The sequence below is a fragment of the Lepisosteus oculatus genome, chromosome 3 (genome assembly GCF_040954835.1).
Source record: "Lepisosteus oculatus isolate fLepOcu1 chromosome 3, fLepOcu1.hap2, whole genome shotgun sequence".
Taxonomy (NCBI): Eukaryota; Metazoa; Chordata; class Actinopteri; order Semionotiformes; family Lepisosteidae; genus Lepisosteus; species Lepisosteus oculatus.
This window is the reverse complement of record NC_090698.1, coordinates 47,109,679-47,123,340: the sequence shown is the minus strand read 5'-3', so window position 1 is coordinate 47,123,340 and position 13,662 is coordinate 47,109,679. Positions and strand designations below refer to the sequence as shown.

Here is a 13,662-nt window from a genome sequence, read left to right as displayed (position 1 = left end):
AAATCAGTCTCTGTAACAGACAATTTTATAGGGCACACATTTCTAACCAAAGCACACGGATGTTATTTGTGCAACTTTTGAATTCATACGAATCTCAGTATTGCCAGATTGGAATTTGAAACGCAAAATGATTGTGAGATTGTACGCCAATCCACAGTACAAATCTATATTTGTGTGAGTTCCATTTTTTCTGCAGCGCTATCAATGAAGCTTTTATAACAATTTTAAAGTTGATTGGCGACATTTTCCCCCCTTTCACTCAGAGCCTCCTGGAAATATCTCGTTACCGACACCTAGTGGCACCAACGGCGGATAGGATCTCCACATTCAAAGCGCCGCTGTGTGGTCGAGATTGTGTTTCTCGGGATTGTGTAAGGAAACAGGAGGGAACGAAAGTGCCAACACAAGCAGAATTTTAGAAACACTGTGCAGGGCAAGAAAATTAAACTCCATCCGTCCATTTGGTAAAATCTTCGCGCAGTTTAGGTCGCAGGGAAGCAGGAAGCAAACATCTGGAAACTTTTAAGGTCAGTAAAGACCTAAGAAAATGATATACCTCTTACTAAAATGAGCAATTTCTAGTTTAACATACATCACAGCGAGCATTGGTTAAATTAACTTTAACAGGGTATTTTAAGGATAAATATCCTGTTGGCTTGAACAAAATCCACAGGTTATGTCACTGTAACACTGATGTAAGAAATAAAAGGTAAGAAACATGTTCTCCAGATACAAATCAAATCGTTTTAAATTGAAAAGCAATACAACAATTATCAATACATACAGTAAGATACAATGCAACATAGTATAGGGGGGAAACAATACAAAATAAATAACTTAATATTACTGCAAGCTGTACAGCATTTCCAAAATAATTACATTGGTTGTTCAATGTAATTCAATCTCTGCAGGATCTAAATGCTTATACAATAGAAATATACAATAGTCAGTTATCAATGAACCATATTAGAAGACAGCTCAGGAAGATAAGGTTTTGTCACAAATTGAAATTTTTTTCTCTTAGATTAAGGCATTTCTGACTGCTTGTAGATTACAACCCATTGGTTCTCTTCAGAAGTATACACTCTGATCTAAAAACAAAAAAAACAGTAACAGTGCATTTCTCTTCATATTGAATTGATGTATGTTACAGACAAGCAGTGAAATCAGTGTTGTGAGATGCCTAATTTTGTCATTTGCAATTATTAAGTCAAGCAAAATGCTTTTATTTAATGTATTTACTACATTATGCAATGATAGACATCGTTTCAAAGACCTAAAACAATTTTAACCTATTTAATTCATTTCCAAAACCAGCTTTATGTTCACATGGTCTTCAATGTTCACATTTGTCATCTGTCATGATTCAAAATAGAGTGATATGTGAAATTCCAAATGCAAAAAATATTTGCATTTACTTAATTGTAATTAAAATATGTATTTACAAAACTACACAGGAATACATGTCATTTAATCATTTAATAAAACTAAGCCAAGTTAAAAAAATTTATATGAACTTCAAATCAATTTTCTATCACTTCTAAATATTAGTTTTACTCTCTGATGTACTATTAATTTACTCCAGCACTACAGTGCTCTGCTCTCCATGATGTTCACAGATTTTTAAGAGCACTTACTGCTCTGCATCACATTTCATATAGACATCTAAAGATAAATGCATCTTTATCATTCAGCATTGACCATTTCTGAAGCAATTACAGATTTTTTTTCAGTTTTTTAAATATAATTAACTGTCAAATACATTAAAAATTAGGACGTTAGATACAGAATAATGTATGCATTTATCATAACATTCAAATATTCAAATCATTCAAATAAATATTTGGTGCAGGTCTGCTGATAAGGTTCCTAGTACACAATCTCAATCCTATATTATGAGAAAATAATTATACATTATTAACTTTATCTCCTTTTATGATTGCTTAGTATTAACTGCATGAATGCAGTGAACATTCTGAAAAATGCAAACATTCCTATGAAAAGTGAGTCCTTTTTATGGGGCTTTTATAAGGATCACACCTTAAATTATCTCATATTTAGTCAAAGAATACGTTGCTTACAATTTGAAACCTTTAGTTTCAGTAAAACAGGCAAACGGTGTAGTGAGTTGAGGTGCTGAAAATGTTAGGCATTTCACAAAATGACATATTTTCACAACTTGCCTTAACTAATAAAATACAGTACTCCCATCTTGAATAAATATTTCAAGCACATATATTCTGTTGTCCTTATTGAAAAATACCAGTGACATTTTACTTTACAAACTTAAATACAAACAAAACAGAATAATTTTAACACCTGTACTTCCAAGGTTTTACTAATATATGGCATACTAATGGTCAGTGCTCAGTGTTTAGCCCATTATTCATCTTATAAAAGTACTATATAGAAATATTTCTTACGGTAGACTCGTTCTTTCATGGGCAGTTTAAATCTAAATGTTCCTTTTTTGTGTATTGATATTTTCTATCTTAATCAGTGAGCCTTTTCCTGTCCCTGCATTCAGGCCAGAATATTGTAATTATCACCACCTATAATTTTGCATGCGATAGTGCAAGCAAGTTACCCATTAAAGAGCCTAAATACATCTGTCAATAGGTAATTAAGAATGTGTGGTGCAACAGCAGTTTTTACAATTTGAGGTTACACTGTATATAGACTGATATCAATCTATTTTACTGATTGAAGTCCAGTGCTTAAGAAAAAGAAATAAAAGTCTGATAGCTACATTAAAATAGTTCAAGTTTAAAGAACTATTTGAGCTTATCAGGAAACATTAGACAATAGTACCATTCCCCTTTGATAACGTAAAAAATGTTCAGATTAATACATATTAATTATACACAATAGACCACTTTAAAACATACATTTATAAGGGTTAAAACCAGGGTCAGACTCTTTTTACTTGTCAAGAGTTTAACTCAAGCCTGCTCTACAGTCTGCCATCCATATTTTCCCCTATCCTTTCAATGACATTTTCACAAAGCTGAAGGGTGTCAGAAATTCAAGAGATTGGGCACTGCAGAAACTAAAGAATCATTCACTAGCTTTAATACCATCTTTTATTAAGCAAATGGTCTACTTGTTTATTCTTTACTGCCAACTTATAGTGTATTAATGCCAGCCTGTATAAAGACATACGTCCAACTATGGCAAGAACCATGTTTCTTTTTTCAAGATTTACGTTTTTCTGATATACTTCAGAGCAATGAGCGCATGTCCGTTGCTGTAGGGGCACGTAGATGGAATAAGAGCAGAAGCACATGCTGTTGACTTTGTCTAGATGTCTTAGTCTAAAAGAAATGCATTTTATGCCCTTTTCTATAAATTAATTGCACCTTTAATCTACATGGCTGAACTTCACTGGGTATTTGAGCTAGAGTTGGCCATGACTTCATCTCCTTGCTGCACACCTGCTAGACTCCTACAAAGTTGTGGGTCTTTGTCCCACCCATCCCTCCATTTATTTTCTTACCTTTCCTTCCAAGAAAAGCCAGAGCTTATCCCAGCAAACAATGGGTGCAAGGAGAGGTACACCCTGGATGGGACACCAATCCATCACAAGGCAGACACACAGACTCACCAGGGCCAATTTTCCTAGAAGCCAATTAGCCTAAAAGTATGTTTTTGAACTGTGGGAGAAAACTGGAGTATACAAACTCCAGGCAGATGGCACCCCAGGTCCGGAAATCAAGCCAGGCCCCAGCACTGTGAGGCAGCAATGCTAACCACTGCACAACCTCGTATATCATCATTGGGCAATTAAAAATTATTTAAAAAAAAACACTGTACTGTCAGGTGCTGTACATATCCATTAAGTACAAATACAAGCATATTTAAACAGTGAAAAAAAATAGATACTAAAAACTTAGGTCCACCACTGGACTCCCAGTATAGCTCTGAGAGATCTAGGTCAGTCCAGAGCATCATGAAAGAATCCACTTTATTACAGTCCTAAAAAAAGTAAAAGTGGGCTAATAGGCAGACAATTAAGCACACCAGTTCTGAAGGCTGAACTTAAAAAACACTGAATGTCAATTTTGACACGAAAGCTGAATCTCAAAGTATACAATTTGTGAAGAGATTTGATGTTCTAAAGTCAGTGAAAATTCTCACACCTAAGCAACAACCCTGACGCAAAACAACAAACACCGAAGAAACCATCTTTCAACTCCCTTTTTGCATAAAGGATCTCATGACGCCCTGCAGATAATGTACTCTTGAGTTGACACTGTGGTGATTCTATTTTTTTTAAATAACAATGTTAGTGTTTTGTGGTAAATATCAGAGTAACTAAATCCTCTGAAAAAAAGGTTGAAGAACTACCATTTAGCCTATCTTAAAACTGCTGCAGTTAATTTTCCTTTTCGGAGCCAAAGGCACAAACAATTTATGCAGTTCCCTTTTGAAAACACTACTGTTTACAGTATGTTCTCCTAAGGCAGGGAAACAATGCCCTAAAGGAAAATAAACGACCTCTGAACTCGGTGTGCCATCAGCCTATTCTTTGAAAATGTCCAATACTTGAATTACAACCATTTTCAGTACTTCATGTAAAATGCAAACCATAAATCTAAAATCCACAAACTACATTTTAAAAACTTAAAGAGAGGCAAAACATATTAATTTGTAATTGTAAAAAAATACAATAAAGCAGCAATCTCTCTGAAAGCATAATCATGGTCACACTCTGTGCCATTTTGCAAGTGTGTTAACCAAGTTCATTTACACTTGTTAAAATGTTCTTGGAATAAATATATACAGAAGTACATTTAAATATGTTACCGGGGATTGCAATTTACACACTGCTGAACCTCAGAAGTGTGAGACAGAAACTGCGCTGCTGCTTAAATGGAATTTAATTATTTCATAGGAGGAGGTACTGAAAGAAACCATGCTATCTGCAGCTATGTGCTACACAACTCCTAGGGGCTGTCAGTTGAGATACAATTCCACTTAGGCATAACGGAGAGTCACACTTGTGTAAGGCGGGGTTTCCTCGGCTCACAGGAGATTTTTATTTGTGGTTGGTCTGTCTTCTGCTGAGGTATCACACAGAAATCAGGCATTCAAAGCTTGCAGAAAATCAGCAATACTGTCCACCACATAATCTGGTACACAATTCTTTTTTTCTGGGGTCTCGCTGTCCATGTAGACATGAGCCTCCTCGAGTTTTGACACCCCTGTCAAGGTGAGCATTGTTGCGAGCCCACAATTGGCACCAAACAGGATGTCTGTTTCCAGCCGATCGCCCACCATCAGAGACTGCGAGGGGTCAACATCGAACTGACTGGCAATGCACTCGAACATGAACTTGCTTGGCTTCCCGATCACTGTGGCCTTTCGGTTGGTCGCGGTTTCCAAGGCAGCCGTGAGACTTCCAGACCCTACAAGTCAGAACATGATTTATACATTACTTAATATTACGGTAGAAGCATTTTGTGCACATTCAGACCTCTACACGTCAGCCTTAAAAGTGTAACCTACTTGGTGTGTGCTCCCACAGTTCAATTTCATTATCACTAGTCTTTAGTTATTCCAGATCCGTAATAAAAAACTAACCTCATCAGTAATGTGTAGTTTCATACAAATGTGAAAAAGGCAGTGTTCACAACAAATAATCTTCTCTCCACTTTGGAAATTAATGTATTACAGCATTACCAGCTGCTTCATACTTTGAAATATAAAATACGAGTTCCATATCACTGTACAATTTTTTAAAAACCGGTAGTTACTGTACTTACATCACAGACTTTGGGCCTTTAGAAAGGTGCACGTTATATGGAGGTTCATTCCATCTATATATTCAACAGCTACAATACTAACGTATTCAACTATTAAAAAAACATGTAACATACAATAAAAGGTAGGTGCGTCGCCTGTATTAAATTTACGGTAACAGCGTATGATGCACCACTCGGCCCTGTTTACAGCAGAGATCCAGTCTAAAGAGCAAAGTCTAGTTTCAGCTCTGATTCTTTTTGTCTGTTAGTCTGAAGATTAAATTATTCCAGCAACTGCAGCTAAAAACAGTCAAAATATTTCGGCAAATCACTTAAGTATTATGTTAACGTGTGTGCACGTTCTATCTACAGCAGGTGACATATCCCTGTGCACTGCACCGAGTTTGAAATTGCATTTTACATGTTTAGTAGGCATCCTGACATTTAAATACAATGCACAGTCTAAACGCGAAAACGACCCGCTTTTGGAGCAACGAGCAATCTGCTCCTTACCTGGTGTAACTCTCCCGCCTCGGAGAGGATGCCAAGGGTCTGGGTCTGTGGCCAAAAACAAACATGCCGCGTTCCGCAAATAGCAGCACGCTTTAGCTAACTTCAGAAAATTCAATTTGTCGTCGTATCCGACCAGAACCGCCTTGACGTCCGAATCCAATGGACAGTCGTAAATGGTCACGTCCGGAGCATCAACCTCTCCTTCCACGAAGGGTACGCCGGCTTCCCGCAGCTCCTTGTACACTCCGTCGCCTCCAATAACAAACACCTTGCCTTGCACTTTGGCAACATCCCGCAGGTACACAGCGGAGCAGTACGCCGAACTAAAAATGTCTTCTTGCTCAACATCGGTAAAGCCCAGCCTGGTAAACTTCTGCAGGTAGTTCTCCCTAGGCCTGGTGCAATTGTTGGTTACGAAGAAGACCTTTTTGCCTTCTTTCTTCAGCAAACTCACGACCTCCGGCGCTCCTGCAACAGCCTTTTCCCCTTCCCAGATGACACCGTCGCAGTCGAAAAGGACGCTGCTTTTCGCGTCCAGGAGATCTCTTATCTGCGAGCCTCTGATTTTCTTACAACCCCTGCTGCTCACTGCGCCTGCCATAGTGCTCAGTACGTGCCTGTTCAATACGGGGAAAATTGCGTCACTCGGTGATAAGGTACCAATCGAAGGTGTTATTTCTGTTGCCTTTCACTCCTACCTTAATTCAGATACAGACAGTCCAAGGAAAAATATTCGCACATAAAAGCATCTTTGCAGGTCCTCAAAATACACAGCTGCCCTGTTCGGCACCATCAGTCCGTGGTGCACAACCCCCCGGCTCTATTCCTTGCAATGGTTTTGGCATCCAACTCCGCCCCCTTCACCTCTTCCTGCCAATGAATCGCCAGCATCACTCTTTTATCCGGACTTGAACGGTACAACATCTAGGTGGTGGTAGTCGCTTTCCTTTTCTAATACTATTTGTTCAGAGTCAATGAAACAATTACAACAGTAACTAAAACAAAGTGCGCAGAGCACATTATATGGCATACAGACTAGAAGATGCAAGGGAATTACAGCCTAGCTGTTATTGACGAGATCACAGTTTCAACAGAATATATGTCGTCAGCAATATTGACAATTCATTGTCACATGACTTTTTTTCTTTTTTTTTGTGCAACACAATGTTCCTCTTGAATAGCTAGACCATAAACACTGAAACCGTCCAGCATTGTCTCCAAAGTCCTCAGCCTGTCTCCCAATCAGAAGCTAACTAAAGTGTTTCAATCGCCTGGCTGGGAGCTTGGATTTTTGTAAAACATAAAATATGCGATTTTTTCAGAAATGCAACTTTATTTGCACAACACGTTACAACATTTTAGGTTATTAAATGTGCAAGAATACATTTATTTTGTGAAAGAAACTGTTATTCAACCATGATATCGTGACAATCCTATATCAAAAACATTGAGTAGACTGTGGTTACTGTAGCACTGTTAAAATAAATGCCACTTCAAAGATTGCAGTAATCACTACTGACTCAGTAACAGCCACTCAATCCAAATAGAATATCTTATTTAATTCCAACAAATTAACTGAAGGCAATGAGCCTACCAGTAGGTCTTTGGACTGCAGGAGGAAACCTGAGAACCCAGAGGAACCATACAAACCCAGGGAAAACATACAAACTCTGTGCATATAGCACCCCAGGACTTAAACCCAGGGCTCCAAAGCTGCAATACAGCAATTCTTACCACTGTGCCGGCCTCATCATGTCAGCATTTCACTCAATTTTACAATTCATTCATAACTTTTCTTTCCATTCCTTAGGTTTCAGATTTCTCCTGTCCTGGCTGTACCAACTATCTTGGTATCCTGTTTTTATTTTCCATCAACAAAAATCTCATTTGAATTGATTTTCAACCCTTTAAATTAAAATCCATTAAATTCCACCCAAATTACATGTATACATCATAGTACCAGATCTCATCTTAAAGAGATACAAGTTGAATTTATCTTCAAGATCTTCCTTCTCTTGAGCAACCTGCTCTCTGCCTCCACACACTTCTCCTTAAATGAGCTGGTATTGCATTTTTATGACGTCTGCAAAACTTGCAAAAGGATTCAGACTTTTTCTATTTTATCCCATTTAGTGAAATAACAAAATGATGCCTACACATTTTGTAAACTTCATATTTTATTCAAATTCTGAATGCTCATACTGAAAAACTCTAAGGGTAAGGTAAGTTACAGTAAGTGTCAGCAAAAACTAAAGAGAAGAAAAAAAATATGTTAAATGCATAAGTATTTACACCTGTGAACTTAATACTAGGTGGAACCATCTTTGGCAGCAATTACAACCATAAGTCTTTTCGGGTGAGTCAGTACCAACTTTACACACTGGCTTGGTGCAATTTTAGACTATTCTTCTTGGCATGTTTGCTCAAGATCTCTCAAGGTGCTTGGGAACTGCTTATGGGCAGCAGTTTTCAAGTCTTGCAACAGATTCTCAATTGGATTTAAGGCAGGACTTGAACTGGGCCACCCAGAACACTCACTTTCTTATTCCGAAGAGACTTGAGTGTAGCTTTGGCCTTTGTGCTATGTTGTTTTAGATCTGAAGCAGATTTTTCTGTAAGATTTGCCAGAACTTTGCTTCATCTATGTTCCTATCAGTATTTACAAGCTTCCCAGCCCCTGCTAATGAGAAACAGGACTAGAATACAGGGCTGCTACCACCATGTGTGACAGCAGGGTTGGTGTTTACTGATTGTTTTGTTGCAAACCCCATGTAGGACTTAAGATATTTATCTTAGATGATATGCACCCTCTGTGGAATTACTGGGATGTTGTTGAGCCATGAGTATTTTCTCCTACTCAGCCACTTAGTTCTGGAACTCTTTCAAAGTCACCACTGGCCTCATGGTGGCGTACCTAATCTAAAGTTTCCTCCTTTAGATCTGCTCAGTTTAGAAGGACAGCCTGATCTAGGCAGTCTTATGTTTTTCACTTCTTATTGGTCAAATTCACCCTACTCAACTATTAAGGGTCTTGAAAAAAATAGAATTCCCTAGTCCTAAACTGTACTTTTAAAACAATATCCATGAGTTGTTTTGAAAGCTCTTTGGTCTTCATGGTTGTTTCCCATTTACTATATTTCCCTAAAATATTCACTATTTTTATATTCATAAGGGAGCTTACAAAGACAAATGTTCTCATCATGAAAACCACTATTATTGCACAATGAGGCCACTTAACTATTTGTGTGGCTTGTTAAGTAAATGTTGTGCTCCTAGGTTAATTTAGACATGCAAAAGTAAAAGGTTTGAATACATATCAGATCATGGCTTTTCCATTTCTTTTAAATGATCAATTTACTTATTTTTTTATTTTTGCTTTGAAGTGTGGAGTATGTTTTGCATATAACTAACTGCCAGTTCAAAGTGCTGCAAACTTTAAAACAACAAAATATGACTTTTGTATATCTGTATATATTTGTAAAATGTTTGATTTAAATCTCCTAGAAACAGAGACTGGAATACATACCACAGCTGTCACCACAACTATGAATTTTACAATATATCATGGCCCAAATGGGCAGCGTGGTGGGGCAGCGATTAGTTTTGCTACCTTGCAGCATTGGGCTCTTGGGTTCAATTCCTGAGGTGCTATCTGTTTTATGTTCTCCCTGTGTTTCTTCTAGATGCTCCAGTTTCCTTATAGTCCAAAGACATACTGGCAGGTTAATAGGCTTATGGTCAAATGGAACATGGTGTGAATGTGCACGTTTGTCTCTGTGTGTCCCCGCGGATGGACTGGCGTTGTATCCACGCTTTGCATCCGTTGCTAGCCAGGATAGACTATGGCTTCCCCGCAACCACATACTAGACAAAGCGGTTAGAAAATGAACGAATGGATTCTTGTCCACATGCTAAATAAGCATCTCTTGATTATTTCTGCGATATAGTGGTTCTGAGCAGTCTGACTGAAGCAGATTTGTTTAAGTAATTCAGAGGCAATGTTTCATTGAGGTGATGTGGTGAATTAAATGAAAACATTTTTAATCAACTCATTGAATTGATCCAAGTCCCATAAATAAATTTGCTGAAAGAAATCAAAGTACCCCCACTTTAATATCCAGTTTCTGCTTATAATGACAAGTTAAAAAAAATCAAATTTAAAAAAGAACCGCTTTTTCAAATGGAAACATTTATTATATTTTCTATATATAGTAGCACTATCAGAATTATTTGCAATAAAAATAATCTAGTGTTTTAACTGTGCTAGATGAACAACAATTCACAAAAAAAGTTATGTTTTGTAAATACTGTTTTATATAAATCATTTTTAATTTGCCAAGAAAGGAAAAAAAATCCTGAATTAAATAGGCTTTATTTTAATCTGCAGAAAAACAACAAACATGTTTTATATATCTAGCAGTTAATCAAAAAAAGAAATAAAGTACACAAATAAGTGCCTTTGGCTGGTATACGCTGAAGAATCCAGGTTCATTCTGGTCCGCCACGCTGTAAGAGAAAAGACACGTGTGACACTCATTTTAGCAAGTTTCCATCACAATAATCATAATGGCATCAGACATTAATAAGATGTAGAAGGGTGTTTCAGCCATCGTTGAATCTAGAAACACCTTTCCAAATGATGTCTGGTGTTGTTCAATGTACATTTCTAAATATTTGAAACCTTATCCGAGGTCTTATCTATTTGCACGTTACAGTACCAAGATAATCTGCAGCCCCTCACCTGGATGTAATCCATCTCTTCTGTAGCTATTGTCCTCCTGCGGTATCGCTGGGGGAATTCTCGGATAGTGGCTGCAGTGTCCGGAGGGCCTGGTTTGTGGCTTGGTGGGCCTGTGCTCTGTGTTCCTGGTGGTCTAGATGGAGAACTTAATGACTGTGGTGAATTATGGGTCCCAGGGGATGGTGATGGGGTAGCCACCATCGTTTTAAGTGCTTCCTGCACTAAAATCAAGAATAAAACAATTGTAGAAGATACAAATACATCACTAAAGAAGGTTCAACAGCTGAAACATTGTTTCTTCTATTTTTTTTTATTGTGGAATCACCTGTTTCTTTGCAGCACACTGACACAGCCCCCACCCCCCACAACATATACATACACTCAAGATATGATCATGAGATTAATGCCAATGAAAAGTACAATACAGTTAAATGCCTGGAGTTACCCAAAAGTACTTTTGATCATACAAAACGTAAACACATCAAGTTTAATGCAGTGATTAATTAGTTTTAGGATGTTCACTTTCAGAGAGTAAATGTTAGTACTGTATTTGGATGCATATTCCGAGCACGCTGCGTTCCACAAACGTTGTGTAATCCTTTGAAATTCTTTGCTTTGAGTTCCTGTCTGCTCCTGCAATGTTCAAGATTCCTACTACAATTTTTTCTTCAGCATATAAAATGCATGCCCAACTAGATTTAAATCTGTAAACGTACTTGGCCACACTAAGACTTTCAATTTCTATCTCCTGATGAACTCCCTAGTTTCACTGTGCATATCAGGCTATCACCATACTGCCTGTTGAAGTGCCAGATAAGATGTTTTTCTTCTATACAAGCAGACAAAATGTTCCTGTAAACATCACAACTTCCTCTGCTGCAGGCATCATTAGTTAGATCAATTAACACAAGAGAGCCTGTTCCAGAGGCAGCCATGTACGCTAATGTTTTCCACCTTTGGTGTTCACAACCATTTCTAATATGATCAATGTATGCATGGAATTACCCAGAAATGAACTGTATATTACATAGTTCTTACTCATGTAAATCCTAAGGCCAACAATACAAATTGTTTAGCTGCAAGGCAAAAATACAGCTTGCTGTCCCAATACCTTTGGAGGGCACTGTATGCTGAATGTTTTTTAATTGTATATACTCTTTATATACTATTTATATGGAAGCTTTAACATAGTTTTAAAAATGTATATAGCATTTTTAATCAATAATCAAGTAATAAATCAAGATCACTTAATTACATCCCCTACATTGCCATTACACAGAAGCATTCCTGAACACTTTAAACATTTTAGATATTTACTCACTAACCCTCAGGTCTTGGTATATTCCGTCGATCGGGGAATTTGATTAAAGGGGCATGAGGCCGTACTGCCTGAAAGACAAAGGCAAAGTCTTATTGCAAATCCATGTGCATGTCATTTCTAAAAAGTTCAAATGTTCCCAATCTTTCAAGTGAAAAGAACTAGACAATTTACTTGCAGATTAATGCACTGGAACATTTTGAATTTCAAAAGTAGGTATTTTGGAAATGCAACATTAACAGAATTATGACTTTACATCCAAACTCTTAAATTAACTACTTATGGTTTGAATGGCTAGAATACTTCATATGTAATGGAAAAAATCCCTGCCATCGCAACCCATATTTTACAATTGTGAATGCACTGCATGTTAAAATAGTGCATTATTTCTCCCACCCTAAGTGTGTCCAAAACACCATTTCAATTAGACATTCAACTAGACAACATCTTATTTGTTATTCCATTAGCAGGACAGAATAGGGGCTGTACCTGTGAAGAAGATTATTTAGTCACATTAATTCAGTGTCCTTTTGTAAGAAATGTTACTCATCAGCTCGCTATGGTAAGAGAGAATTATTTTAAATGCCACTTATCTGGTTAAACAAGTTATTATTTTAAAATGTTAAAGCTGTTATGTACGATGGGATAAAGAGACAAATATTGGAAAAACGTAAACCATTGGTTCGTGGACTGTTAATTTTTGTCCCCAGCTGAAGATTGCTGCGAGCTCCAGTTCTGTTTTCCCAATCTTCACTTGCAAGGACACTGAAAACTTAAGTCGTAACTACACTGATATATTCCAAATAAGAAGTAATAAAACTGCCGCATCCAAAACGGACACGCTTCATTGAACATTTCCTGTACATGTAGAGAAGAAAATAAACATACTACCCCATGTTCTTTATGAAAGTGGAATATTTACCTGCACGACCCTACTGGCAGCTGCCATCTTGCTTCCCATGGTGACCTTCTGAAACTTGAACAGGAAGTACTCGGGACTTCTGGTCGATGTAGTTTTCCAGGCATATCGAAAGAGGGGTGATGACTTCTGAAGTGAAACTGGGGAACTCTGGGGGAAAGTCACCTCACGAGACAGGCAAATAGCATGCATAATCTCGTTATTCATTGTATATTTGTCATATCATTTTCCAAACCGCTTTATACCACACGGTGTTTATATTTGTAACACTAATAAAAAACTCAGACACTTTTATACATTTGCTAAAAGCACGGTTATATATAATTATAATAATAATAATAATAATAATAATAATAATAATAATAATTGCTTACACTTATATAGCGCTTTTCTGGACACTCCACTCAAAGCTCTTTACAGGTAATGG

The 13,662-nt window shown here is 37.3% G+C and overlaps 2 protein-coding genes across 2 annotated transcripts; both read right to left on the bottom strand.

The window, feature by feature from the left end:
- Positions 1-1,460: 1,460 nt before the first annotated feature.
- On the bottom strand, positions 1,461-7,303 carry pdxp (pyridoxal (pyridoxine, vitamin B6) phosphatase). Its single transcript, XM_006626904.3, has 3 exons — positions 6,956-7,303; positions 6,258-6,874; positions 1,461-5,408 (listed from the first exon to the last, which is right to left on the bottom strand). Exons 1-3 carry the CDS (start codon positions 7,048-7,050, stop codon positions 5,083-5,085), a joined length of 1,038 nt encoding a protein of 345 aa, XP_006626967.3. The 5' UTR covers positions 7,051-7,303; the 3' UTR covers positions 1,461-5,082.
- Positions 7,304-10,613: 3,310 nt separating this feature from the next.
- On the bottom strand, positions 10,614-13,457 carry kgd4 (alpha-ketoglutarate dehydrogenase subunit 4). The gene is made up of 4 exons (XM_006626903.3): positions 13,239-13,457; positions 12,324-12,387; positions 10,999-11,219; positions 10,614-10,763 (listed from the first exon to the last, which is right to left on the bottom strand). The coding sequence occupies exons 1-4, from the start codon at positions 13,440-13,442 to the stop codon at positions 10,746-10,748; spliced, it is 507 nt and encodes a 168-aa protein (XP_006626966.2). The 5' UTR covers positions 13,443-13,457; the 3' UTR covers positions 10,614-10,745.
- Positions 13,458-13,662: the final 205 nt, after the last annotated feature.

What these genes read in the sequence shown, in the direction of transcription:
- pdxp (XM_006626904.3), bottom strand. Translation starts at nt 7,050, where the DNA reads ATGGTGCCGAACAGGGCAGCTGTGTATTTTGAGGACCTGCAAAGATGC. An exon ending in CTGTCTGTATCTGAATTAAG is followed by an intron (nt 6,875 to 6,955) that starts GTAGGAGTGAAA and finishes CGTATTGAACAG; the next exon opens with GCACGTACTGAGCACTATGG. An exon ending in AGGCGGGAGAGTTACACCAG is followed by an intron (nt 5,409 to 6,257) that starts GTAAGGAGCAGA and finishes TCTGACTTGTAG; the next exon opens with GGTCTGGAAGTCTCACGGCT.
- kgd4 (XM_006626903.3), bottom strand. Translation starts at nt 13,442, where the DNA reads ATGAATAACGAGATTATGCATGCTATTTGCCTGTCTCGTGAGGTGACT. An exon ending in CTGCCAGTAGGGTCGTGCAG is followed by an intron (nt 12,388 to 13,238) that starts GTAAATATTCCA and finishes TTTGTCTTTCAG; the next exon opens with GCAGTACGGCCTCATGCCCC. An exon ending in GAATATACCAAGACCTGAGG is followed by an intron (nt 11,220 to 12,323) that starts GTTAGTGAGTAA and finishes TCTTGATTTTAG; the next exon opens with TGCAGGAAGCACTTAAAACG.